This window comes from Erythranthe guttata, chromosome 3 (assembly GCF_056151865.1).
Source record: "Erythranthe guttata isolate IM_541 chromosome 3, IM_541, whole genome shotgun sequence".
NCBI classification, from domain to species: domain Eukaryota; kingdom Viridiplantae; phylum Streptophyta; class Magnoliopsida; order Lamiales; family Phrymaceae; genus Erythranthe; species Erythranthe guttata.
Window position 1 is genome coordinate 16,272,739 of NC_142535.1, and position 27,430 is coordinate 16,300,168.

General features: G+C 34.5%; 6 protein-coding genes across 8 annotated transcripts; 1 reads left to right on the forward strand and 5 right to left on the reverse strand.

The window, feature by feature from the left end:
* Window positions 1-989: 989 nt before the first annotated feature.
* On the forward strand, window positions 990-2,748 carry LOC105950819 (UPF0496 protein At1g20180-like). The gene is made up of 2 exons (XM_088815729.1): window positions 990-1,321; window positions 1,526-2,748. The coding sequence occupies exons 1-2, from the start codon at window positions 1,249-1,251 to the stop codon at window positions 2,596-2,598; spliced, it is 1,146 nt and encodes a 381-aa protein (XP_088671855.1). The 5' UTR covers window positions 990-1,248; the 3' UTR covers window positions 2,599-2,748.
* LOC105950820 (Single hybrid motif superfamily protein) lies at window positions 2,595-4,518 on the reverse strand. The gene is made up of 6 exons (XM_012974189.2): window positions 4,192-4,518; window positions 4,047-4,095; window positions 3,839-3,965; window positions 3,556-3,626; window positions 3,396-3,468; window positions 2,595-2,889 (listed from the first exon to the last, which is right to left on the reverse strand). Exons 1-6 carry the CDS (start codon window positions 4,445-4,447, stop codon window positions 2,776-2,778), a joined length of 690 nt encoding a protein of 229 aa, XP_012829643.2. The 5' UTR covers window positions 4,448-4,518; the 3' UTR covers window positions 2,595-2,775.
* A 1,849-nt stretch (window positions 4,519-6,367) lies between these two features.
* On the reverse strand, window positions 6,368-8,177 carry LOC105950704 (peroxidase 64). Its single transcript, XM_088815730.1, has 4 exons — window positions 7,922-8,177; window positions 7,642-7,830; window positions 7,343-7,505; window positions 6,368-6,986 (listed from the first exon to the last, which is right to left on the reverse strand). The coding sequence occupies exons 1-4, from the start codon at window positions 8,132-8,134 to the stop codon at window positions 6,589-6,591; spliced, it is 963 nt and encodes a 320-aa protein (XP_088671856.1). The 5' UTR covers window positions 8,135-8,177; the 3' UTR covers window positions 6,368-6,588.
* Window positions 8,178-9,914: 1,737 nt separating this feature from the next.
* LOC105950742 (expansin-A11) lies at window positions 9,915-11,399 on the reverse strand. The gene is made up of 3 exons (XM_012974108.2): window positions 11,122-11,399; window positions 10,673-10,994; window positions 9,915-10,596 (listed from the first exon to the last, which is right to left on the reverse strand). The coding sequence occupies exons 1-3, from the start codon at window positions 11,264-11,266 to the stop codon at window positions 10,290-10,292; spliced, it is 774 nt and encodes a 257-aa protein (XP_012829562.1). The 5' UTR covers window positions 11,267-11,399; the 3' UTR covers window positions 9,915-10,289.
* A 2,661-nt stretch (window positions 11,400-14,060) lies between these two features.
* LOC105950741 (Alba DNA/RNA-binding protein) lies at window positions 14,061-17,768 on the reverse strand. Its single transcript, XM_012974107.2, has 9 exons — window positions 17,498-17,768; window positions 17,092-17,224; window positions 16,351-16,431; window positions 16,171-16,259; window positions 15,974-16,048; window positions 15,648-15,709; window positions 15,500-15,568; window positions 14,954-15,409; window positions 14,061-14,504 (listed from the first exon to the last, which is right to left on the reverse strand). Exons 2-9 carry the CDS (start codon window positions 17,212-17,214, stop codon window positions 14,422-14,424), a joined length of 1,038 nt encoding a protein of 345 aa, XP_012829561.2. The 5' UTR covers window positions 17,215-17,224; window positions 17,498-17,768; the 3' UTR covers window positions 14,061-14,421.
* Window positions 17,769-24,647: 6,879 nt separating this feature from the next.
* LOC105950681 (uncharacterized) lies at window positions 24,648-27,416 on the reverse strand. Of its 3 annotated transcripts, none has more exons than XR_016030372.1 (7): window positions 27,370-27,416; window positions 27,151-27,232; window positions 26,069-26,782; window positions 25,903-25,968; window positions 25,607-25,805; window positions 25,383-25,524; window positions 24,648-24,944 (listed from the first exon to the last, which is right to left on the reverse strand). XR_016030372.1 is itself a non-coding variant. In XM_088815731.1 (6 exons), exons 2-6 carry the CDS (start codon window positions 27,172-27,174, stop codon window positions 25,460-25,462), a joined length of 1,068 nt encoding a protein of 355 aa, XP_088671857.1. In that variant the 5' UTR covers window positions 27,175-27,232; window positions 27,370-27,413; the 3' UTR covers window positions 25,380-25,459. The 3 variants fall into 3 exon arrangements, 1 of the variants encoding a protein (XP_088671857.1); XR_016030373.1 differs by having other exon boundaries at window positions 27,151-27,237; window positions 27,370-27,413; XM_088815731.1 differs by lacking the exon at window positions 24,648-24,944 and having other exon boundaries at window positions 25,380-25,524; window positions 27,370-27,413.
* Window positions 27,417-27,430: the final 14 nt, after the last annotated feature.

The window sequence follows — 27,430 nt, forward strand, 5'->3', positions numbered from 1 at the left end:
AAAAGAGTTGAAAATTAGATTTTGTTATACAAAATAAAATCCACATTTTTTTGTCAAAGATCTGCAAATGAAATAATTTATTGAGAGTACTCTGTCAAAATATCAATTAAGGTGCATGTAATTATAATGATTTATTCCTTTTTGAGGGTCCAAAGTACTAAAAAGAAAATTAAGGGGTGCAAAGTGCTAGAATACTATATTTAGAGGGGTGCGAGACGAAATTATGCCATGCAAAAATACATATTTGTCATAACTGAAAAATAAATAAAGTGTATACGGTATTCCCAAAAGAAAAAGAGAAAAAGAAAAAGAAATATAGCTTCACTACAATAACAAGGACACGCGGCAGCACGAGAGGAGAAAACGAAAGGAACTTGACATTGACAAACGTAGAGTCAAAGAACTCCAATTTCTTTGATTTTTCCAATGAATTTCATTTCATTCACAAAACCGTGTCTCATTTATTTGAACTAATTAATACTATTCACTCCGCAACAAATCAGCGGTTTATTAGATGCTACACTCAATAACTTTTATGCTTTATGCTCGATATTTTTCCGAGTCAACCTAAAAATTGATTATATCAAAACATATCATATCTTCTAGGGAAATTATTTATCGGACCTCTCATACATGGTCCAATAATACAATTGAGAATTCAAAAAGTAAATAAAACAAGACTGACTTACGTGTATAGATAACTATTCATTTCGTACACATCCAGATGTATATATATACGTGGCCGTGTACACTATATATCCCGTATATTTCACGAGTGTAGCATCTGCAAACAATTGTCATGGATCAAGAAACACAACCCAAAAACGTGGTGAAAAAACAAATAGTGGATAAGGATGGACTTTAATTAGCAAAATGTATGTCTAAGGAAATGACACAAATACCCCTTTACAACCCCATGTCTTAAACTACACCCTCTTTTCTCTCTCTCTCTCTCTAGATATCTCATGCAGCAAAGCTGGTGACATCTTCTCTCTAAGGTTTACACGTACAGAATTTTTGCGTGGAAGCAAAGTTACTGTGCATGATGATCGATGTATAAATGAACTAAAAAGCCACACACAAAAAAAAATAAAAAAATAGAAAATTCAAGGAGGTGTAAAATTAATAGCAGCCAGCTGTTTTTCTTGATTTCATGTGTACTTTTTGTTTCTCTTCTTCCATATATATATAGGGGCGTTCCTCAAGTAAAAAAAACATTTCTTTTCTTTCTCTTACAATATTCGTGTCATGATCAAATCATCGTCTTCGACGAAAAACGGGTTCTGGTTGAAGCTAATTAGGCTGTCTCTCGGAAAGAAAGGTATGTCGTTTTTTTTTCGTATCTAACGCGCTTTATTATACTTCGATCGTCTCAAAAATAGATCTTCATTTCATGCCTAGAGTTTGTGTTTAAGTGTAGTTGATTTGAATCCGCTTTTAGAGTAATTAGGGTTTTTGTTCATGTATATGATGTTAATTAATTAATTAACATGTTTTTAATTTGTGAAATGATTTAATTTTTCAGGTAGACATGGGAAAGAAGAGATGGGTAGCTTGAAGGACAAGTCATCAAATGTGAATGAAGAATATAAAGAAGCTTTTAGGACAAACTCTTACATAGAAATATGCAACAAAGTCCAAGGTAAACTCGAAACAAGAACTTCATCGTCTTCTTGTTCTTCGTCTTCGTCTCGTATAGACCAGGTGCCTCTCTCCGAGTATCTTCTAGAACCTCGACAAGAAACCCTAGATTCCATATTCGGAGCCTCGAATAATCATTTTCTTGCTAATTACTTCAACATTAGCGTAGAAGCGGGCGAAATATGTGAATCCTTACTCCAAAACGTCCACCAAGCACGCATTAACTATCGCACGGTTAAGGAGGCGGTCGATTTGATTAACATTGGGGCCCACACCGAGTACCACGCGTCGCACAAAGATATTTCCACATTTGCCCTCCACAAGAACCCTTTCTCGTCGATGAATCGCGATAAATTCGTAGAGCTACACAACAGCCACGCTCACTTGCTCCACCAACTGACATCACAGTACAGAAAGACAAAGCGAAGAACGAAATTCTTTAGATCCATCAAACGGGCCTTGATCACGGGCCTAATTGTGGGGTCCGGTGGGTTAGCCGTTGCTTTGTTGGTCCTCTCACTACACACCATGGTGGGATTAGTGGCTGCACCGGGACTAATGATCCTATGTTCTCTAGTCATCTTCTTGATGAAGAAATCGAAACGAAATAAAAGAAAATCGAGGAAAAATAAACGGGTCGATCAAGATCGAGGGCTAGGATCGCAGCTCGATGTTGCGGCCAGAGGGGTTTATATACTGATCAACGATTTCGACACCATGAGCAGGCTTGTGCAGAGGTTGTATGATGAGGTGGAGCACACGAGATTTTTGTCGGAGATTTGCGTTAGAAAGGGGAAGAAGAATCGGGAGATGTTGAAGGAAGTCATGAGGGAGTTTCGATTGCACGAGGGTTTGTTTCTAGAAGAGATGGAAGAATTGGAGAAACAAGTGTGCTTGTGTTTTCTCGACATAAATCGATCGAGGAGGCTACTCGTCCAAGAAATGGACAAATATTGAGCAATTATAATATATTTGCAGCAATTTTTATTTCTTCTGCACTTTTGGTAGCTTTTAATTTTAATGGATTCTTACAATAGACTCTTGTTTCAAAAAGGAAATGCTGTCCAATAGTTGCTGCAAATTAAATATTAAAAAAAAAAAAAAAAACCTGTCTAGTGAACCAGTTGACAAAAGTCAAAGCTCTGTTCTCAGCTTCTTGTATTGTTCGGAGTCGAGCAGAGTAGCCTTCGCCTTGAGCCAATCTGCAGGTCTTGGCATCATTATTGCAATGTATCCCTCTCTATCCGGCTACAATAATACGTTATACAAGTATAATTATATAAGTATCGAATTTTTTCACGTGGAAAAAATAAATCAAATAAACGTTTTGATGGTCAGGCTATCATGGGAGGACTAACCAATGCTCGTAAAATTCGGTAATTATCTATGAGCCTACACACACACACACACACACACACACACACACACACACACACATATATATATATATATATATATATTTTTTTTTTTTTTTCTTTTGGGACTTAAATTGAGGCGGTTTATCTAACCTAAGTACAATTTGCCAAAATCGTGGAAATTTATGTTATAATGCTTCCAAATCAATCTAGCCGATAAAATACCAATACGAGTGTCTAAGATAAGACAGAACCCCCCGGATATTATTTTACAACCTGAAAAAATTATGCCTTAAGCTCAAGATTTGAATACTAAAATGTGTTTGGAAATCAACTTAAACGCGAGCATGGCTTGAGCGGATGAAGAAGATTAAAATAAAATATTGACAATTTGCGTACCACTGAATTGAGCAATTCTGGTTGACTGATTAACGTTTCATTGACTTCCAATAGAGAGCCTTTTACGCAACACCTGAAATAGTTGATGAATTTTTACGAGTTACGAGAATTACTAAATTACACTCAAACGAAAAGGAGAAGAAGAAGAGAAGCTTACGACCTCACTACGTAAGAAGCGTCGGCCGTGCACACTTTACATAATGCTGTATTGGATTCGAAATGCTGGGCGTTCTGTTTATATATATACACACATACGAAACTCGTCAAAATCAAATCTTACAAAGAATGTGATGAAATGAAACATCAACCCCGTTTTTTATCTTACTTTTCTATTATCTAAAAACGTTATATCTTCGAATAACGCAAACTAAACATATTAAACGAAGCATAAATGAAAAATCTTCGATATTCCAAAAATTCAAACACGGATGCTTTTTTATAACCTTTTTCCGTTTTCCGGTAACTTTAATTCCGCTTCGATCGGACTTTCCAACATTAAAATCGATCGAAGTGACTCCACCTTCGTCCTTAAACGCCACATGAGTTGGAGCCAAACCAATTACACACAGCCTATATATTATATCAATCACAACCAAATTTAATTTACTCATTTGCAGATTAATAAAAAAATAATAATAATAAAAAACATACCCATTGGCATGACGATGTACATACTGATCATGCCCCGGCTTCATAAAATCTGAAGAACAAAATCACCCCCAAAAAAAATTATTAGGGCCCAAAATGAAAAAAATAAAATAAAAAAGGGGGCTTTCAATAAATTCTTATAGTTTACCCGGAAGAAAGTAAGTAGAGAAATTGGCTTCGACGGAAGAGCGGGGTATTTCGGGCAATTCATCCACATTGGGCAACAGAAGCCTTTTCAATTCTTCTTCTTCTTCATCATCTTCTTTTTCTTCTATCAGCTGTTTTTCTCCTCCGATTTGAGAATCATGGGTTGTGTCCGAAGAAGAATTACAAGACAGAAGAACTGGGTCGGAGTTCTCGTACGAGGTTACGAGATTTAATTCGGGGTTTAGCAGCGACTCCATTGATGTACAAGCTTTCGTCGGTTTGTACCAAAATTGAGGTTTCTGGTTTCACTGGAAGGAAGGTATCAATTGGGTTGGGCTTTGGTTGATAAATTTATGGCCCATTTATAGAAATTACAAAAAGGTCCAAATAGCCCATTAGTAGTTTATATACTGTATACTTTTTTTTTTTGTAAATAGCATTTAACCCCCTATGGTTTGAGTTTTGTACACATGACCCCCTTGTATTTTAATATAAGCACATAATCCCCTTGTACCGTCAAAAATTTCTTATTCTTAATGAGAATGATTATTTACTAAGGGAAATATCATAGGGGGTGATATGGGTTTATATTAAAAGTATAGGAGTTCATGTGCACAAAGTTTAAACTACAGGGAATCATATGCTTATATTGAAAGTACAACGGAGTTATGTGCACAAAACTCAAACTAGGGGGAGTTCAGTGTGATTTACCCTTTCTTTAATCAAAAAAAAATACTTCAACTTCCATAGTATACTTCACATTGCAGATGGTATAGTGCTTTTTTTTTCCTGAAATTTTTTTCCGGCCGGTCAACCACCGTTGACCGCCGGCCTCCGGCGTTGACTTTTTTTTTTCTTAGAAAAAAATATTTTAATTAATATTACTGTCTTGGCTACTAAATTACTGTCTCAGACAATAATATTACTGTTTGGGACAGTAATATTATGAATATTATTTTCCCGAACAATAATATTATTAATATTATTGTCTAAGACAGTTAAATTACTGTTGGAGACAGTAATTTAGCAACCAATGCAGTAATATTAAAAAAAAAAAAGTCAATTAACAGTTAAATTACTGTCTCCGACAGTTAAATAACTGCTGGAGACAGTAATTTAGCAACGAATACAGTAATATTAATTAAAAATATTTTTTTTAAGAATAAAAAAATCAATTAACAGTTAAATTACTGTATCTGACAGTTAAATAACTGCTGGAGACAGTAATTTAGCAACGAAAACAGTAATATTAATTAAAATAATTTAAAAAAAAATCAATTAACAGTTAAATTACTGTCTCCGACAGTTAAATAACTGCTGGAGACAGTAATTTAGCAGCAAAGACAGTAATATTAATTAAAGTAGTTTTGAAGAAAAAAAAATCAATTAACAGTTAAATAACTGCCGGAGACAGTAATTTAGCAGTCAAGACAGTAATATTAATTAAAATATTTTTTTTAGGAAAAAAAATTACTAAAAAAAAAAAAAAGTCAACGTCGGAGACCCGGCGGTCAACGGCAGTTAACCGGCAGTAAAAAAATTTCAGGGAAAAAAAAGTTAAAAAAAAAAAAAAAAAAAATCAACGCCGGAGACCAGCGGTCTCCGGTGGTGGCGGGTCAAAATTGGGATCAAAATTAAAATTAGGGTTAAAATTGGTTAATTGATGAAATTTGGCTCAATTGTGGTGTAAATCATGAAATTGGAGTTAAATTGGGTTTCAATGAATTATGGGTAATTTTGGTATATATAAAATGATTTTCCTTATTTGCAAATAAGTTTAAATGAACTGGATTTATTTGAAAAACAAAAAAGTTGGATGTCCCTCTTTTAATTAAGTGCCCTTGTCATGAGCATTTTTGTGATTAACCCAATATAATTAATTAGTCATTGGGGAATTAATTCAATCTCACCTAATCCAATGTTATCCGATATAGATAAGCAAACGAGTAAATTACGGAATGGAGATGAAAATTTGTTAGAAGCGCTCAAGTGGTGAAATATTTTAATTAGAAAATAAAATCAAGTTATTCGAAACACGCTTTAAGTTTGATTTGTTAAAAGTTCGTCCGAGCTTGATTAAGAAAAAAAAATATACGAAAAATGAAGCTGCTTGAGCTCGTTTCATGTACAATTTGATTAAGATTCGCTCAAGCTCGACTCAATTATTTGTCATTATGAACAATCACAAGAATCAAATAGATATATAATAACCACAATTAAATTAAAAATTACAAAATTAATGCATTATTTTTCTTATCACTTACTCCACAAAAGCACAAACCCCACACTAGAAGAAAAAAAAATACAAATATTAAAAAAAATAAAACCACAACAAATAACAAATATTATGACCTAATTAATTAATCAATTGAAAAAAACAATTTGATTAATTAATTAATTAATTAACAACCCTGCAATCTAGCCTGATCTCAGTGCCACCACCATTGATGCTGCTCATCTTAATCATAGACTTGACAAAAGCATCGAAAAACTCCTCCTGATTGGCTGCGAATTTTGCGACTAAAGCCTTTGTCCTGGAAGAAGTAATTAAAGCCTGGTCGGAGGAGAAAATGCTCTTCCCTTGAAGAAGCAATTTGAAGTATGCATTGTCGAAAACAGTCGGGGAAGAATCCAAGTTCGCTCCGGCGCTCTTCACCTTGTTGTGCTTCGGGCAAACCTGCCTTAGGCTACTTGCGAACGACGGGTTCATTGTGGGGTCCACGTCGGTTTTGTTGCTAAAGTTGTGGATTCTGTTCTGGAACGACGAACAGTGGGAGAATCCTAGTGTGTGCCCTCCTGCTCTTGTTAATTTAATATTTCATTAATTAATTTATAGAGGTTTAACTGTATTTTGCATGCGCGTAAATGAATAGAAGATTCAGAATCTGGGACGAATTGGACAAAATTAATATTTAAAAAAATGGTTTTTTTAAGTAAATACTTAATCTGATTTCAATTATAGAGGTTTAACTGAATATGCATGCATAAATGAAAAAAAATCAAAGTTTAGGACGAATTGGACGTTATTTATATTTAAAAAAAAAGTGTTTTTTTTTTAAGTAATAACTTAATCCGATTTCGATCTTTAATATTTTATATATATATATATATATATATATATATATATATTAAAAAAAAAAGTAATAATTTACCTGAGAGTGAGACTAAGTCATCCAAAGAAAGGCCTCTTTGGGAGAAACTTTGTTGCAATTGAGAAATATTGAAAGTGGGAAATGGTAATTGTAATGTATCTTTAGCCTTTGAAACTCTTCCATCTTTCCTTCCTTTAGGTACATTCCATGTTGGACCTCCGGACTAGCATTTTTTTAATTTAATTAATTGCAGAGTTACACATTCAATCAAATAATATTTCGATAATTTATCTCGCGTAATTGTATTAATTTATAGAAGTTTACAAACTGTATGTATGTGCTATATATTTAATACTTACAAGTGCAACAACGTCTCTAGCAGCAATAGCCAAAATGTCGGCACACGAGACGACGCCGGGGCACATTTTCTCGACTTGCTTCTTAGCATTTTCGATCACATAAAATGCATGTAGTGAAATATTTGGAGGTCCGTCCTTTTCGGCTTGGCTACTTCCCTTTGAATTCAGCAGCACCGAAGCATCACAACCCTTCAATTAATCAAAAAAAAAAAACATAGTTAATATCGATTATTACACGATGTAATTTACTTATTTAAAAAAAATAAAACGAATTACGTACTCTAATGAAGCAGTCGTGGAAGTGCATCCTAAGTAGAGCAGCTGGAACTGTTTTGTCGTTCATCATCCCGCTTCTCACAACTTTCGCAATCGTCGATTCGACGTTAGGGCATGTTTGTTGATAGTGATTCACACTTAGCGCATTCGAAAAATTCGAAATCGAACAAGAGAAAATAATTGCGATAATTACTAGAGAAAATAGTATGCTAGCCATAATATTTGCACACTTAGGTTTAATTTTATCTTTGCCTTGAGTTATATATTTATCAAATGAGGTATAAATGGTATTTATAGAAGCAAAAAATCAAACACTCCTCTAAGGGGTAGGGGTTATAGGGGTGGGGTGGGTGGGTGGGGGTGGGGTGGGGGGTTAGGTTGAGATAGAATGAACCACTTTAGAGTTAGTTAAGAGTTGTTTGAGAATAATGATACATATAATTAATTCTAATCTTGATTTAATTTGTTAGACAATCAATTTGCTTAAGCATGAAACAAAGGATGTAATTAGTATTGATTTGGGTACATAATCATGCAAGAACGTGGAGGATTAATCCAAAAAACAATATGATTAAAGTTGGTACCGAATTATTAAAATTCTTGATATATGATAATATTAATATTTGCATTAGGTATTCATAAAAATGTAGTCATAATTAAACCAACTCTCATTGACAGGGTCAAATCAGTCATTGCAGTACAATTGACTGGATATGTAACTGTGTAGTGGATAGGAGTTGAACAAATAAAGTTGAGTATCTTTACATTCTAATATCCCCAACTTTTAATCGAAAACTTTTAATCTGATTAAAAAAAGTGATTAATTTAAGATTTTCAAGAATGATTACGTTGTTATTGTAATTAGTTACTTTTTCAGAAGATTAATACAGTAAAAATAATATAAAATAAAAACATGGCGATTAGTCTTCTTTTAACATGATTCCTCTTATTTAAAAAATTAGGGTAAATTACAACCAACCCCCTCTGGTATGGCTAAATTACGAAAACCCCCTCATGTTTGGGTAATTACAAACACCCCTCAACTATAAATCTTCTTACATGTCCACCCTTGCGGTTTCAAATTTAGTGGAATCGTCTAGATTATATGGAATATTGTCGAGTTTGTACCCGTTTTATCTCATATTCGAGCTCCACATTTTGAAGCAAGATGATCATAAAATGTGTTTTTTGGCTTGTATATATCAAATTGTAGTGCATCAGAAACTTTTTTTTTTTTTGCACAAAACGAGTACAAACTAGAGCACATTCCACGGAATCTAGATGATTAGGGTGGAGGTGTAAGAAAATTCATAGTTGAGGGGTAGATGTAATTATCCAAACAAGAGGGGTTTTTTCGTAATTTGACCATACTTCAGGGGTGGTTGTAATTTACCCAAAAAATTAACTTATAACACAATCGAAATTACGAAACTTTCTGACAGATGCCTACAACGATGTGATGGTATTTGGTACTCGTAGTTACGGATGCGAGGTCCTGCTAAATTTCATCGATTTAATCAACTATATATTTTAAGAAATTCTCGATAGGTTATTTTTTTTCTTGCGGCATTCTCCCTTCTATTTAGTTGTAAATGGAATTATGGAACTTTCTCCCGGAGCTGCAGAAATAACCACTCTATTAGAAAGTCGAATTAGCAACTTTTACACGAGTTTTCAAGTGGATGAGATTGGTCGAGTAGTCTTAGTTGGAGATGGTGAATACATTTTCTTGTCTTTTATTATTTTCGTATACTATAGTATTCACATATATCCAAGTTATACTTATAATTGTTTTAACATATTTTAAATAAATCAAACTCGGACCGAATTCGTTTTATTGGAATATTTTCGGAACTCAATCTCGAATTTTGAGTATGTCGCTAAAACTTGCGAATTAATGGACTCGTCACTAGACCAATCCACAATAGAACTTATGAAACAACGTATAACCAAAGTTTTTGCCAGACCCGTAAGACAAAAATAAAATTTGTTACAAATAAAAAACGAAAAAATCACAATTTATCATTTCACACATTATAGTTACAACTTACAAGATGTATATGAATGCAAATAAATTCAAAACAAACATTCTGACCGAAGCAGCATTTCGTCGCGCTTCTTATTTATCCTTACGTATCTTTCGACGTGTAATTTAAATCGACAAAAAAAACGGTTAAATACAATGTGAAGACGACCAATTCTTTTTATGAACTTATCTTCCGTGCTCGAGTTCGTAAGCTTTCTTCCTTAAAAACATACCACAGTAAGAATTTATATGTTTAATAAAATACTTTTTTCGGGGCGGGCAGCTTTAAATAAAATAGTAAAGCACGCCGCGGCCCGTTAACCCGACCCGGAACTTGTGGGCCGGGTCAAAATTGGACCGAGCTCGAGAAAGTTTGACCAAAAGCCCAATTGGAAGGGGCAATATCTAAGAAAGTTTTAGTTAGTCCATCAGAAGTTGTGATCATGAAAGAAAGAGATTGGCCATTGAGAAAAGAATTGGATTGCCAATTAGCACCCCAATTTCTTGACAAAGGCATCCACCCGGTTTTCGACCCCTTAATTTGGACCGATCTAATGGACCCAGCGTTCCCCACGTTCGTGATCGTCACTAGCTCGAAGTAATCTCGTCCGTTGATTGTGAATCTTACTCCACCCCGCTTCACGCATGGAACCCTTCATATATAGAAAAAAATAACACGATAAGATATTTTTCGATCGCACTAATAGAAAAATAAAAGCAATTAAGTACCTTTGGTAAATAATGGGCACGATGCCGCCTTGATAGATGCCGATCTTCTCATAAGCGGGCTGAGCCATGTCGAAATGCTGACGTGGCGGGTTGCACCACCCTCCGTTGTCGTTAGGAAGAGCATTATTCGGCGGGCAGAAGTTTGTTGCGGTTATAGTTACGGAAAAGCCCTTCCTACACCATTGTGGACTAGCTTTGAAATCGCATATGATCTTGAAACATTGACCGCACGATGCCCCGTCGTTGAATAGTGCTGTACTCAACGCTGCTGTTCTTGTACCGTACCCCGCCGTGTACAAATTTCCGTACCCACAAGCACCCCCTTCACCCCCACAAAAAAAAATTAAAAATTAAAAATCATGACATTGCAATTTAATGTTATAATTTTCAATTATTGATGAACAATAAATATTTTCTTGATTTTTTTTTAAATAAAAAAAATTGCGTACCCATTGTTCCGGAAGCATCGCTACCTCCGTAGAAAGTTGCATGTGCCTTAGTCCATCCAGAAGCTGTGAGAGCATTGGCGTTCGTGATCAAATTGCACAATCCAAATATAAGTACTAACGATGAAATTACGTTTTTCTTCTCCATTTTCTTCTCGGGTTTTTTTTCGTTTCGAATTACGAGAGAAAAACGGTTTTAATTTGTAGATTGGAAGTATGTCGATTTCTTGCCGAGAAACACAAGATTTAGTGGGAGTTACATAGTTACCAGAATTTCTGCTAAACAACAACCTCACATGTGACAGACATGCAAGTAGACCAAAAAATCAAAATTAAAAATAAAAAATAAAAAAAAAAAAAACAAAAAAAAAAAAAAAAAAACAAAATTGTATTATGTATGAGAATTCTGATTCAATTATTCCCACGTTCTCCCCCCATTCCTTACAACCCACATGGGATTTTTTTCCCAACTAAAGAGCCGTGTTTGGATCAAACTTTCACACCAAGAAACCATTTTTTTTTCTTACATTATTATTATTTTTAGATGATTTTTCTTACATTCTTTAAAGGCATTGTTTGTTGCTATATCAAGAAAAAACACATTAATAACATTCAATAGTGATTTTTTTAATACAATATTTTGCAAATTAATTATATTTGTGACCACCTATCATAAATTCATAAGTGAACATCAATTTGATGACCAAATATTTTTCATGCATGTGTGATATAATGCAATTTGTGAAGTGGTGTTATTTTCCTATGCCTAATGTAATTTATGAACCTCCACCACTTAGTTTTACATTTTCTTTTTTTGTAGTTTGCAATCAAGGTGATATTTGTCTTTGCCTATACAAATTAAGCTAGAATTATTCCATTTCCCATATATGGAAGACAATAATTTGTTCAATTCTATTTTGTTGAGACCATTCACATCTTCTCTTAATTTATGGACTCAAAGTCGTAATTTTGTCTTAGATGCTACACCTGATTATTTATATCGACCTTTCATTTCATCTTTCATTTCATTTTTAGGGTAAATTATGGCCACCACCCTGAGATAATGTTAAATTACGAAAAGACCCTTACTGTTTGGGTAATTACAACCACCACCCTCAATTGTGAATCTTCTAACATGTCCACCCTTATGGTGTCAAATTAAACAGAATATTCTAGCTTTCGTGGAATGTTCTGTAGTTTGTACTTGTTGTGTGCAAAATGTAGTTTATGTTGCACCGCAATATGATATTTACAAGCCAACAGACACATCTTATGATTATCTTGTTTTGAAATATGGAACAAGAATGAGGTAAAACGGATACAAACCAAAAACCAGTTTATGAAACAATATTGAGAATGTTGTAGTGTTAATAAGGAGAAAATTGAAAAATATATAATTAATATAGTATTAAAATTCTAAAGTAAAAGATACTACCAAAAAAAATTAAAAGTGACAAATACTTGTAGAACATATGGATATGTATTTATGTTTGATAGGTAATAACTAATTAATAATATATATTTCTATTTACTTGGATTGTAAGACTCCTATTTGGTCAATTTCACAAGTGAAATAACTGTTTTTTACATTGGTTCGGTAAATAGTATTTATTGACTGAATTTCAGGGTGATCTGATAAACAATCCACCGCCACATATTAATTTCTCATCAGTTTCAGTTGAAAAAATTGGTGTTTATATATTCTAATTTAATATGTAAATACTTTGATTGACCAAATAATTAAACATTAGAAAATTAATTTATTAATTATTTTCTTTTTGCAAGTTGTGGATTGGCTAACTGTACAAGAGAAGAAAAACTGTACGAAATAACGTACACAAATCTGTCCTGACCTTTGCCATGTGATGGTTACCAGTAATCAAGCAAAGCCCATGAGAGATAAATAAATTAAATATAATTCATTAATTAAATAATAATTAATTTGTTAGAAGGATAATCAACCATTATTATCTATAATAGAAAAATGGAGAATTAATCAATCATTGGAATATCATGAAATTATATATAAGTTAGGTGAAATGATAATCACCTTATAATGAGGATTTATTATTTCAGAGATATATATATATGCTAAACATATGTAGCATAGCTGTTTGTAGAATAATTAGGAGATAGTTTGGATGGAAAAGTATGGTTGACTACCGTATTTTAAAAATCGAACCGGACATTGACATGAAAAAGTCAACTAAGTTGATGGACTGATTCAATTGATTGAACCGGATTTTTTTATTTTTTTATGTAAATACTTTGAAAGTGATTATCTTATAAAAATATATTCAAGAGAATATATGTACTCATTATTAAACATCAAACTAATTAAAAGACTCGGATTCAATTCATTAATCACCGAAAAATAAATTTTAAACGATAAAATAATAGAAATCAAATTTTATAATGTGAAATAGGTCGTCCAATCTTTATCGGATTCGATAGGTTTGCTATACGATTCAATCCTTGTTTCACCTCGTTCGACGAAATTTTGACCCGATTCAACCGATTTTTTTTTTTCTTTGATCCTATTCACCCATATTTTCAAGTTTTTAAATGATGAATTTGACCCGATCAACAACACGATCACGGTTCAACTGGTCCGATGGATCCGATATTAACAGACAAGAATCCTGTTAAGAGCTAGTGCTGCTCGTAACTCGTAAGCTAGCATTCTCGCAATTCATAACCTACAAATGCACCTCATTCAGTTACTATTTCAAAATTTGCAACAACAAACAACCCTTCTCAAAAGAATTGATACCGAGCAAACCAAATGCCGAACCTTCATACACAAAAATTCTAGTAAATCGAAACGGGAATTTTTTTCGTTTAGTGTACAAGAAATAAGCAGTGATGCTGGTATTAGCACAAGATGTAAAGCTTTCACCGAAATCAAATAAAAACAAAACCGCATATAAAGGATACGAGACTTTCAAAGGATGCCCATCTATAGGTTATCGAAGAAAAAAAATCCAGCAACAGACATACAAATTAAAGAATAAGGTACTCCTCACCAAAATAAGGTTACACTTGATTCATTTAAGCAAAAACACTAAAACAACTATGGAAACTGAAAAGGAAAAAAACAAAAAGGCTCACCACGCACGCGCGGCCCAAGTTAGTCTACACCAATTACAGACGAACATCCTAATAAAAGTTAAAAAACTAATAAATAAAAAACTACCGGGAAAAAAAAAACATAGGAAACAAGGGGTGTATCAATCAACTCATAGAACATCAAAGTGTCCTCATAAAATAACTCCACCCCAAGTTTGCAAACACGTAAGCAACTCAAGCAGCAGCTTGGACCGGCCCGTTGTTTGATCTGAACCCACGACCTCTTCCACGAATGCCTCCCCTTCCACGGCCACGGCCTGCAAAATAAATAAATTCTAATTTTAATAATAAGCCGATATTAAAAAAAATAGCAACCAAAGAACATAAAAAAAGACAAACATTAGCTAAGTAGGACAATTTTTTTTTTTTTTTTTTTGTCCAAGTTTACCCGAACATTAGCTAAGTCATAAAGAGAAAATGAGAAGCCACAAATGGGTAAATTTGTCAAATAAAAACTTCTTCCCCTTAAATCAAGGCTATTTAATAACTTATTTTAATTAGTGTGCATCAACCTTAAACTACACTTAATATGAAACAGAGGGAGCAATTTACTGTATCAAGCAAATTTCGTGAGATTTTTTTTGGTTCAAAAGCAATCAACTGCTTGTCGATATACCTAAGCAGTCCTTACAGTGAGGTTCGACACTAATCTCTACATAATATTACACAAAAACATAGAACTTATGACTGGGAATAGAAATAGTACCTCTTGGTCCTCCTTCTTGATTGTAGCCACCTCGCGGCCCTTCCTGGTTGTAGCCACCTCGTGGTCCTTCTTGATTGTAACCACCACGTGGTCCGTCTTGATTGTAACCGCCACGTAGGCCGTCTTGATTGTAGCCGCCACGTGGGCCGTCTTGATTGTAGCCACCACGTGGGCCCTCCTGATTGTAGCCGCCACGTGGGCCCTCCTGATTGTAGCCACCACGTGGGCCCTCTTGATTGTAACCACCACGTGGGCCCTCTTGGTTGTAGCCTCTTGGTGCATCTTGGTTGTAGGCCCCACCATCCTGATTAGCATCCATAGGTGGGCCATTGAACCCTCCCCTTCCACGGCCACGGAAACTGCGACCTCTACCACGCCCCCTTCCCCCCCTAGGGTACCCACGGTTCCTCTCATAGCCTCCTTCCTCGTACTCGCCACCAGGTGCGAAACCATTTCCTATTTGGAAAAATTAATGCATATTTAAAATATTGCTAAAATTTATAACAAACAAGTCGAAACCTCAAAAAGATGGATGAAATTTGTTACCAGGTGGTCCTCTAGGCCTGCCCCTCCCTCTGCCACCTCGGCCTCTTCCTCGGACTGGAGGTGACCCCTCTGCAAAATTGGAACAAGTGTAAAAACATAGGATTTGTAGGAATGTACTAAGTGTAGGAACCGAAGAATGTGATACCACCTCCATCATACTCGACTTCCGTGAAGACCTTGACTTGGTCAGCTGGTATTGGAGGTTGGTACCTACAACACATAATGGCTGATAAATAACCTTTTTGGCATTAAGATCGAGTTACTAATGGTAAGAAATACAGTTTGCAGTTTGAATACAGAGTGGTTAAGAGAAAGGGACACCAAAAGTTATTCCCGTTATGACCAGATCAAGAAGAATTAAGCTATTAAGTTTTACATTAAGAGCAAGTGATTGTAATTTTTTTCTTGATCTACACTAGACTTGGAGCAAAACATGCATTATTCACAAAACAGAGAAGAACTTCAATAGCTCACCCAATATTTGCTGTATCCAAGTCTTTCTTTGAGAGAGTAATAGTGACCATCGAAACTTTCCTTGTGGTTTCCAGGCTGTGACATATAAAGGTAAACAAAATGTTACAATAGAGCCATCACCCAAACCTTCTTTAGAGAGGGTTGTCAACAGTCAGATAGCTTAAACAGTTTCATAGTCAAACTAAGTTTGCTCTTACGTTTGAAGCCCTTCCTCCAGCGGTTCCCATGTGTCGGTTATATCAGTGGATTGAATTGCTGTAATTTGGTGAAGACCAACAATTCTCCTCTGAATTGCAAAAGTAAATATATCCATCAGACTAAAAACTCAAGATCTAAGTAAACAGCTAAAAGAACCACCCAGCTAAAAAAAGAAAAACCTTGATCAACTCCACGATTGTCACAGTTTTGTTGATGGCTCTGCCCATTGCCTTGAACACTATTTCATCCGAACCCTTTTCCTACAATGAGTTAAACGCGTGACATTAAGTTATATGGGAAGAAATACTTGCCCAAACTAATCAAACATGGCAATCATCACATCTACGCATGAACAATGATTAACATTTATAAGAAGGAATGCAGTACCAACACAATATCATAACAATTTAGACAAAATAAATAGTGGGCTTATCATAATTTAGTATTTTTCCACTTTGCCCAAAATCTAACTACGTAAAGCAAGGAACTTAACAGCTACTTAAATTATAAACTCACAAACAAGCATTTCACAACAATTCTCAGCATACCTAACACCTCCATCAAAATGCAAGCAAACCATCTATACAATACATCACGCAGTGCTTATTTTTAAAGAATAACACTAGAAAAATTTGATACTGTTCTCAAAGGTCAACAATTAAGCAAGTTACCCATGAAATCCATAGATAACCAAATAGCCCTAATTAATCAATTAACTCAACAAACCTACCCCCAACAAATGAATTCCTAAAACTGCATGGAGTCTCACAAAATCATTTCCACAAACAAGATAAAAATCAACAAAACCCCATCCTAAAAATCAATTAAATAGAAAAAAAATGAAATCTTTTAGAATGGTGTACATAATCAACCAAAAAAACGAGTCCTCGTTGAAAATCAAAATGCGTAGATATATTTACCTGAAGCAAGCTCATGGCGTAAGTGATGTAGCTACGCATCCTTCCTTGGCTCGTAATCCGAATCTCATTTTCATCAATCGGCGTTTCCACTTTCGGCTTCTCCACCTTCTGGTATCGATCCATTCTCTACAAACTATACACACCACAAAAAACACAAATTACACAAAATACATAATATATATATATATATATATATATATATATATATATATATATATAATACACACACACACACGCACACGCGCGCGCACACATAAAACGAAAATGGATAACAAAAAGGAGAAATTAGCTAGGTTTTTTTTTCTGCCGATTAAAAAAAAAAAAAAAAAACGGTACAGATCTGAAATTGATGAAATTTACAGACGAATCTGGAAAACGGAAAACGGAAATCGGAAAAATTGAATACCTTGGTGGCGTATGAAAAAAAAAAGATGGGGATAATAAGCTCCAGCCCTCTTCTCTCCGGCTTTGTATTGCGTTAGAGCCCTGACCGTTTTACTGCGTGCTTATCAGCTATTTATGCCATTGGAAACCTTTGCCCTAGTTCTTTTCCACCGGTCGACCCGGTAGCCGGTTGAATTGTTTTTTTTTTCTTTTTTTTATTTTAATTTTAATTTCCGGAATAATGAATAATTAATTTGGGAGTTGTGATAAGACTATTCCCAGATTTGCATGCCGAATTCGTACGAGTTGTCCGCACGTTTGGACAAACTAGGTTAGATATTGTCAGGTGTGAGTGTACAAGCTTCTGAAGCATGATGAACGTACAACTACATTGCACTCGTTGGATTTTTTGTGAGTGAGATTTTAGATTCCTTTTTGCCAGGTGACCTTTTCTTCATTTTCTTTTTTTGTATTTATTTATTTATTTATTGAAACGGTCAAACAATGAATAATTTCTGAAATAGTGGATTAATTATGCTATAATCTTTTTCGTTTAAGTAATGTATTAGAATATTTCTTTCTAATAATGTATATATATTATTCGAATCTATCAAAGTATATATATTAGTTTTTTAAACATTATTAAATATATTAAATAATAATGACATTCTAGACCTCTAACACTAAGTCAATTATTTAAGGGGAAACTACAGATAAATCCCTAATCCAAAACTCAAATCACAGATCAGTCCCTAGGTAGTTTCTTCAAGCAAATCAGTCCCTATTCACGCGTCTGACATGCAGATCAGTCCCTAATGTAAATTTAATATATTTTATTATATTCTCTCTTTTCTTTTTCACTCTCACCCTTTTCTCTCTCCTCATTTTCTCTCTCTTCATTTTCTCTCTCTTCATCTTCTCTTTCTTTCTTCTCTTTCTTCATTTCTATCTGCTCTTTTTCTTCTCTATTTCTTCTCTCTTTCTCTCCTCTGGTTTCCTCTTTTTTCCGACGAAAGAGGGTTCGCACCGATGGCTGGTAGATCTCCATATTTTTCTGTACTACTGAAATGCATTTCCTTATGGTTGTTAATTATTGTGATACATAGTATAAAATATGGCACGCAATAGTACCATGCTAATATAAATATGGTATGGACGTATGGTACTTACAATACGTAATCGTTATACGTATAGTATGCGTGATAGGTAAATTTGGTACTGTTGGTGGGAAAACATAATATAATGGGGAAGATAGTACGTAACCTTCATCTGAATAGTATGGGTGATAGGTAAATTTGGTACTGTTGGTGGGAAAACATAGTATCATATAATGGGGAAGACAGTACGTAACCATTATTCGGATAGTATAGGTGATAGGTAAACTTGGTACTATTTGTGGGAAAACTTAGTATTATATAATGGAGAAGATAGTATGGAACCAGTGCATTGTTATGATATTTTCATGTACATTGTTATTTGGATTCCACTCTATTGTAATCTATTTTTTAAATTTTTTTAAACTAAAAGCGGCGATCAATCGATGGAAATCGAGGGTAATCCGCTTAGAAATTCAATTGATGCATAGAGACATTGCATCCGTGGGGAGAATCAGTTTTTTAAAGATCCTGATGATTTTAGGCATATGCTGAAAAACTATTATATTGCTAATAATCGATCATTTAAGTACATGAAAAATGATCAACAAAAGATCATAGCAGTATGCATTGACGAAAACTGCAAATGGAGGGTTTATGCATTATTGTACAAGTCAGATAAGTTATTTAGCATTCGTAAATGCAATCTTGAGCACACTTGTGGTGATGCTACTCTTCGAGTAGCACCACTCAAATGAGTGGGTTAAAATACAAAAAAGGGAAATGCAAGTGTCTTGATTGTGGGAAGAAAACAATAATCATGGTTTCAGAAACTATTTTGAATCCCGGAAGGTTATTTTACTGTTGCCCACACCATGGCTACTCCCATTGGTGTGAACCATTTGAAGTTGGGCAAACTTTTTCCAACTCAAATCGTGAAGAAAATGAAGCTACAAGTGCGTCGATGAACCAAGTCCATCAAAAAAGTGAAGTGAAGAATTGCAATTCTGAAGGTGGAGTAGTTCATAGTTTAATAGTGTTGAATCTAGTAATATTTGCAGTCTACATGTATGTAAAACCTATGTCCCGTTGTTTAATTAGTGAACATAAGAGTACAATGTATAAGCTGGTAAAGTTAGGGTTATTCGTGAATATATTACGCTTTGTTCACCAAATAAGTACAATGTATAAGCTGGTAAAGTTCGGTTTATTCGTGAATACAGTACGCTTTGTTCACCAAATAAGTACAATGTATAAGCTGGTAAAGTTCGGGTTATTCGTGAATATAGTACGCTTTGTTCACTGATGAAGTATATGTTTGCCATTCATATAGTATTGTTACACTCTATATATTATTGTGGGGCCAATGCATCCATATGATCGCATTTTAAGACACAACTCTTCATTTTAAGACTATTAAGAATGAATGGAGACAATGTGGGAGTCGATCAATATCGATTATGGTAACAATTGAGGAAAATATTAGTTTTACACTTGAGCATTGTATACTTGTATGAATATATATATTGTATAGTATATGAGTATCATGTATGAAATTCAACATATTTATGGGATCTTGTATTCCAAACGCAACAATAATGCTCACCTACATTAAAATAATCATCTAAAACATAATTTATGCATCTCCCGTACTTATTGATCATTAAAGCGTCAATGAAATTGGTACAATTAATTCATCAAAAATATGGTACGCTTTGTTCATCAAGTAAGTACAATGAATACACATGTGAAGTACAAGTGATTCGTGACTATAGTACGCTTTGTTCACTGATAAAGTATATGTTTGCCATTCATATAGTATTGTTACACTCTATATATTATTGTGGGGCCAATGCATCCATATGATCGCATTTTAAGGTATACCTCTTCATTTTAAGACTATTAAGAATGAATGGAGACAATGTGGGAGTCGATCAATATCGATTATGGTAACAATTGAGGAAAATATTAGTTTTACACTTGAGCATTGTAGACTTGTATGAATATATTGTATAGTATATGAGTATCATGTATGAAATTCAACATATTTATGGGATCTTGTATTCCAAACGCAACAATAATGCTCACCTACCTTAAAATAATCATCTAAAACATAATTTATTCGAGTTAAATGCAAAAACTCCCCCTGTGTTAATCCTAAAGACCAAAAACCCCCCTGGGATAAAAAAAGTGACAAAAACCCCCCTGTAATCAATAGTCAAAGCCATACACCCCCCTAATTTTTGTGCGTGTCATTCACTCGCTGTGTGTGCGATTACTTGTGTGATTTTTGTACATTTTGTTCGTGAAAGGACAAAATTACCCCTATGAATCAACACTCATGAAACAATTAAACTACTCATGATTTTTTAATAATATTTAAATTTAAAGAAATAAAATGAAAAAATATAAATTATATTTAAACATATTAAAAACGAAAAAAAATTAAAATGGCATACAAATATGAATTTTTAATAATATTTAAATTTAAACAAATAAAATGAAAAAAAATATAAATGAAAATGGCGTACAAAGCCACCCATCATCTTCTTCCCAACCCAATCTGCCCCACCCCACCAACATCCTCTGCTCTTGATCTGCTGTTGTTCTTACACCAAAATTCTTGCTCTAAATTCTTAGGAATCATGTAGGGAGTGTATACACGAGTGCTTTGAAACAAATTTCACTCAATTTTGTCCGGTAATCTGTTGTGATGAAGAACCCTAGTTTTCGCGATTTGCTCAAATTGGGGATTGAACATCCACCTCTTCATCAGAATATTGGTACTAAGAGTGATAAGATGGGGGTAAGGACCCCCTCGACCTCCGGTCAAAGTCGACAACTAGCGTTACCTGCATCTTCTCTCCCATGGGTGATCAAAATGATCTGAAGTGTTTCAAAGCAACGAGTTTCCACGCAGTCTCAAATTGAAAAAGTTTTATTTTGTCACTGGTGAATTTTGTCAATTCCGTTCCTTACCGGCTTCGTTGATTGACTTTTGTTTGGATAGGGGTTGAGAAGCTTGGTTGCCGGAGAGAGGTTTCAGCCCACGAACGGAGCCGGCGACGATAGTGGTGGGGTGGGGTGAGTGAGGTGAGCAGAGAATAAAAAAAAAAAAAGTGTGTGTTTTTGTGTGTATGTGTGTTTTTTTTTATTGGGGAAGAGGGTATAATTGAAAGTATTAGGGACTGAATTGAAAATTTTAACAACTTCATTTGGGTCATAAAATTTTTGTGGTTGGACAGATTTATCCAAGGGTTTATTCGTCTTTTCACGAGCGGTCAACGGGTAAAAATAAAATGGGTCGAGTATGCTTGTTTGAACACTTGTCGGGGGGGGGGTTTTGTCACTTTTTTTATCCCGGGGGGGTTTTTGGTCTTTAGAATTAACACAGGGGGTGTATTTGCATTTAACTCTAATTTATTCATCTCCCGTACTTATTGATCATTAAAGCGTCAATGAAATTGGTACAATTCAGTTCATCAAAAAATATGGTACGCTTTGTTCATCAAGTAAGTACAATGAATACACACGTGAAGTACAAGTGATTCGTGACTATAGTACGCTTTGTTCACTGATAAAGTATATGTTTGCCATTCATATAGTATTGTTACAATCTATATATTATTGTGGGGCCAATGCATCCATATGATCGCATTTTAAGGCATAACTCTTCATTTTAAGACTATTAAGAATGAATAGACACAATTCTTCAGTTTATGGTAAGTTTTTCGTGAATACACATGTGAAGTACGCTTTGTTCATCAAGTAAGTACAAGTCTAGTGTTAACAAGGTATCTTCGAATAGACTAGAAAGTATTTGTTGCTCATTTTTATGGTACGCTTATATTCTTTATACAAACTAATTAATCGCAAAATAAAGTACCATGTGTTCAAAAGGTAAGTACATTTCATAGAAACATATAGTACAATGGAAACAATGGAAAAGTACGAAGCGAGCTAATCAATAGTATTATTAGCTCTACAACAAAAGGACAGATTGTTTATGGCACAAAAACACATTCATCTGTTCATTAATTACAAAAAAACACAAAAACCCCAAAACACTTCCAAGCGTATAGTATTTCCCCCAAACCAGAAGGCCCGATCTTTTATATTGTACGCTTGCATGAGAGACACAACCCTATGGAAGCTGTGGTTTATTTTACGCATGTACATGTAGTGATAGAAGGGATTTTTCTTCAGTAATTCATAATGTTGTTTGTTCATCACTTTTTTCACACCTTCCATGGTTGTTTGAAAAGCGATCGGTGAGCACCTGCAGCCTATTGATAGCTTGCTGCAATCTTCTTTTACATCAATTCCTGCAATTACATACACATAAAACTACAATTATAACAAATACAACGTACTATAAAGTTCCACATGTCAATACCATCCAAAGTTACTAGTAATACCATTCAAAGGCACTAGTAATACTATTATGGCATATAACTTATACTACAGGACCATCAAACATTAGACTTCTAGTACCACATGTCAATACCATCCAAAGTCACTAGTAATACCATTCAAAGGCACTAGTAATACTATTGTGGCATATGACACATACTACAGAACCATCAAAGATTATACTTCCAGTACCATGTGTTAATACCGTCTGAAGTCAAGAGCAATACCATTATTACATATGACATATCCCTTGTTGGGACTAAATGCTTTCGGGACAGTACTTCGAGTACCCTGTGTCAATACCATCTAAACGCACTATTAATACCATTACTGCGCATGACACATACCCAGTACGAAAACTACAATAAGCCTCTTTCCCATATCCTATATGAAACCCTTGTTAGGACTCAAAATGCTTTGGGGACATGCTAATGTCACCGAAGAATAATACCCATGAGGAAACTGTTACAAAATCATGAAATTCGACAACAAATAAATGATCTTTGCAAACCCAAACAACAGAAAAACAGATATTGGAATCGATTTAATGATTAGGGAAAACACCGAATAAAGTCGAGGCATAATACCCATGAGAGGATATGTTCAAAATCATGCAATTCTACAACAAATAAACCTTTTTGCAAGCTTAAGCAACACCCAAATGGGTCTCCAAGAAAATGAAAGAAAAAAAAAATCAAACCTTGTTGTTTACCCTGCTTCACCATTGTCGAGAAATGGGTTTGTTTATTTTTATTTTTCCTTTCGTTTTATAATTTTTCTGCGTTTTGTTGATTCTTCGTGCTTCGTTGTTTCCTTCTTCTTTGTTGTTTCTTTGTTCTTCGTTTCTTCTCTGTTTAGCTTCTTTCTTGTTGTTTGATTTTTGAAATGTAACGGGCAAAGAGCGTGTAACACAAACGGCGCGTTGGAGGTTGGAAATAAGTTATGTAAAATTAGTATAAAGTAAAGGGTATTTTAGTATTTGCACATTTTATTAGGGACTGAACTGCATGTTAGGCGCGTGAGTAGGGACTGAATTGCTTGGGGAAACTACCTAGGGACTGATCTGTGAGTTGAGTTTTGGATTAGGGATTTATCTGTAGTTTCCCCATTATTTAAATATGGTTGTTAATTACTCAATATGAATTTATCAAGGTTCTACTGTAGTATTTTACGATTGTGACCTAATTTCACTCCGGCATCTAAATTGTGTTAGTTTGAGGAGGATAGTTATAATTTTTTCAACACGAGAGTTTTTTTTTCGTAATTACATGAAACCATAAGGGCACAAATAATAATTTACCCTTATTCATATATAAGTAAATATTGCAATTAATAGACTTTAGAGCAAGAAGCAACAAACTAAGTGAATGTATACTCTACATGCATGTATTTAATGAACTACTACTGTTAAATTTTCAAGAACTGCTATAGCAAAGTAGTATACATTTTTTACAGCAACCATTTGAACTGTAAAGCAGAGCAAAAAACCAACTATTTAAATTATGGTAAATTACAACCACCTCCCTGAGGTAAAGTGTAATTACGAGAAACAAAAAACTTAATTTTGAGAAATTACATCCAACCCCCTACAGTTTGTAAATTTCTTACATCTACCCCCTACAAAAGGGTGTTAGTGTAAGAAACCTACAAATTGCAAGGGGTGGATGAAATTATTGAAAAATAAGGGGTTTTTTTCATAAATAGACCTTACCTCAGGGAGATGATTGTAATCTACCCTTTAAATTAAGATCAGAATTTCATTATTACACAGAGAATGAAAGATATAGCTAGAAAGGAAAAAAATTAAATTAAATTAAAAATCGAAGTACATGATGTATAGTTCAATCTCGACCTGGTATTCGTAAAATGCCTCCAACAGAGTGTAAGTAGCTGAGCTGTACAAATTAATAAATATATGCAACGTCCGTGAACTGGTTAAAGCTTCTTCCTTTTTTATGGTAACTGCAATTTAGACAAAGATACGAATCACAGCTAAAGACGCACGAAAATCACCAAACAAATTTATAAACAGAGGAAAACGAAAGTAATTTAAACTTAAGTTGGCGAAAAACAGTTGCATGATTCTCATGTCTCATCATGAATCCAAGAAGTAATCAAACAGAAGTCAATCATTTCAATGTCCACACAAAAAAAAAAAAAAAAAAAAAAATCCCGTCATCTTTTTTAATCACGAAATTGAACCAACATCAGATACAGTTACGATTCAGACATAAACCATTATAGAATTCCAGGTATCATGCAAAAGCATAAGCCCCGAAGAAACATTTGTATCAACAAAATTTGTGGGAGATGATGGCCTTGTAATCATGCCACGATAATTTTTTAAAACCCAAAGTATCCAAAAAAATAAAAAATTAATGTGGGACTATAATAATATACCTGACGGTTGTTATTATGCACATGAAACATTATTTCCCAGTTAAATCCGAATCGGGTGGTCATTTTGAATTTCACCGTCACAAATTAGGTTGTTGCTTGACAGAAACAGGTTCAAGCTTGCGGGTTGCTCCGTTAAACGATTCTATATATATATAAAAAAAGGAAATAATGAATAATTATTGATTGAAGAATAAGAAAATTATTAAATATATGACCGTTGATACCTCTCCAATAAATGAATGCTTTTTGATCTATAAGAATGCCGGTCAGCGTCTGAATAGCATCAAACAACATATCATCCGGCGTCCGTTTCAACTCCTGAACTATCTGATGAATCGTCTTCCCATTCTTGAACCGTATGTGGTTGTTCGGGTGACTCGTCTTAAAACCAGCATGACTCTCAAACTCGTAAGCATTCACTTCCTACACACACAAAAAAAAAATCAAAACAATTTTACGATCATTCCGTAAATATATTCGTATTATTACGGAAGATGAATAAAATAGACGGACGCCTTACTTTAGAGAAGTTACAGTTCGGACATCCACAAAGATAGCTACAGCCTTTGATAATTCCATCAGTTTCCTTAAAACAAGCAAGAAAAAGACCGAATTAGCGAATAAAATAAGAAAACAAAGGGTTATAAATGAAAATTAAAGATTAAATTGAAGATTAAATTACTTACCTTCCCCGATGAAGAAACATATCGAACGGGCACCCTGTCTAGCATGCCAGTCATTGTTAAACTCTTGACATTACTTAGGAATGATTTACTCGGTGCCTTTTTCACGGTTGCTTCTTTTTCCGGCTTTTTCTTGAAAACGGGTTTTGAATTGGATTTGGATTTGGATTTGGATTTGGATTTGAATTTGGATTTGGGCTTGGAATTAGGTCCCCAAAATTTGTTCATGATACCGTGGCTAATTGGTACATCCGTACTTTTTTTGTTCGGTTTTTTCACCGGTGGTAGTTCGTACAGCAAGGCGTAGCTACTAACCGGCCTTTTCAAAGCCTGCATTAAATCTTTATAGATTTTGTCGTCCTTTTTACTACGAAAACGAGTCGTTTTCGCAGCATCGTCAACACACACCACAGAGGTCGAAATCGAACCCGTTATGGGGCCGTTTTCGACAACCGTAACACGGGGTTGTTCTAAATTGGACACAGAGGCGTTTTCACTTCCGACGACGTTTGTCTGATCCGTCGACAAATTTACATTTATAGGTTCATTCACCTGATTATTAACTGCGGCTACTCCAGTTAAACCGTTTTCGTTCTTCAAATTTTCGTTAGTGATTGGAACTTCAACGGTCTGATTTCTGCAGGACGATAAATCGGGACCGATAGAATCCACATGTGCATCGCCAGTTGGCTGCCATAAGCTTTTGTTCTCGAAAATCTGCCAAAATAGAAAGCAAATATTGAATACAAACCGGCATTGGCGACCATATAGAAACCGAGAGTAACTCGAGCACTCTTGCAACAATTTTCAACCGAATCAAACGCCTCAAACTGAACCGCCAAGACGAACTATTACATAATATATCCACAAACCGAATATCACTATAATTTTCGATATTGCCGATGAAGGAACCGAAATTCAGAAAACTGCCGCCTGAATTAAATATCATTATCTCTAGTGTAATTTTTTCATCAATTCCACATTATTAAAAAAAATTTAAAAAATCCAAACAAAACAACAATCAAAATACACACGTTCGATTAAAAATTGAGTAATTAATTTACAACGAAGCTCCGATAATGTACCTTACGCATATCCATGTGATCCATCGCAGCATAAATAATTGGAGTTTACACCTTCGTCTTCTCCACTGTTTGATACCACTCTCTGCTCTAAAAAATTAAATAATTAATAAAAAAAATCATAATTTGGGGACGAAAAATCACTGATAGAAAAAAAAAACGTTGCTGCTAGAAATTTAATTTAGGGTAAATTTGAAGAATAAAAATCGAAAATAGATTTACCTAAGTGTTGATTAAACCTCTTTGTTTCTACGGCTTAGTTCTTTAATTCTGAACAAAGAGA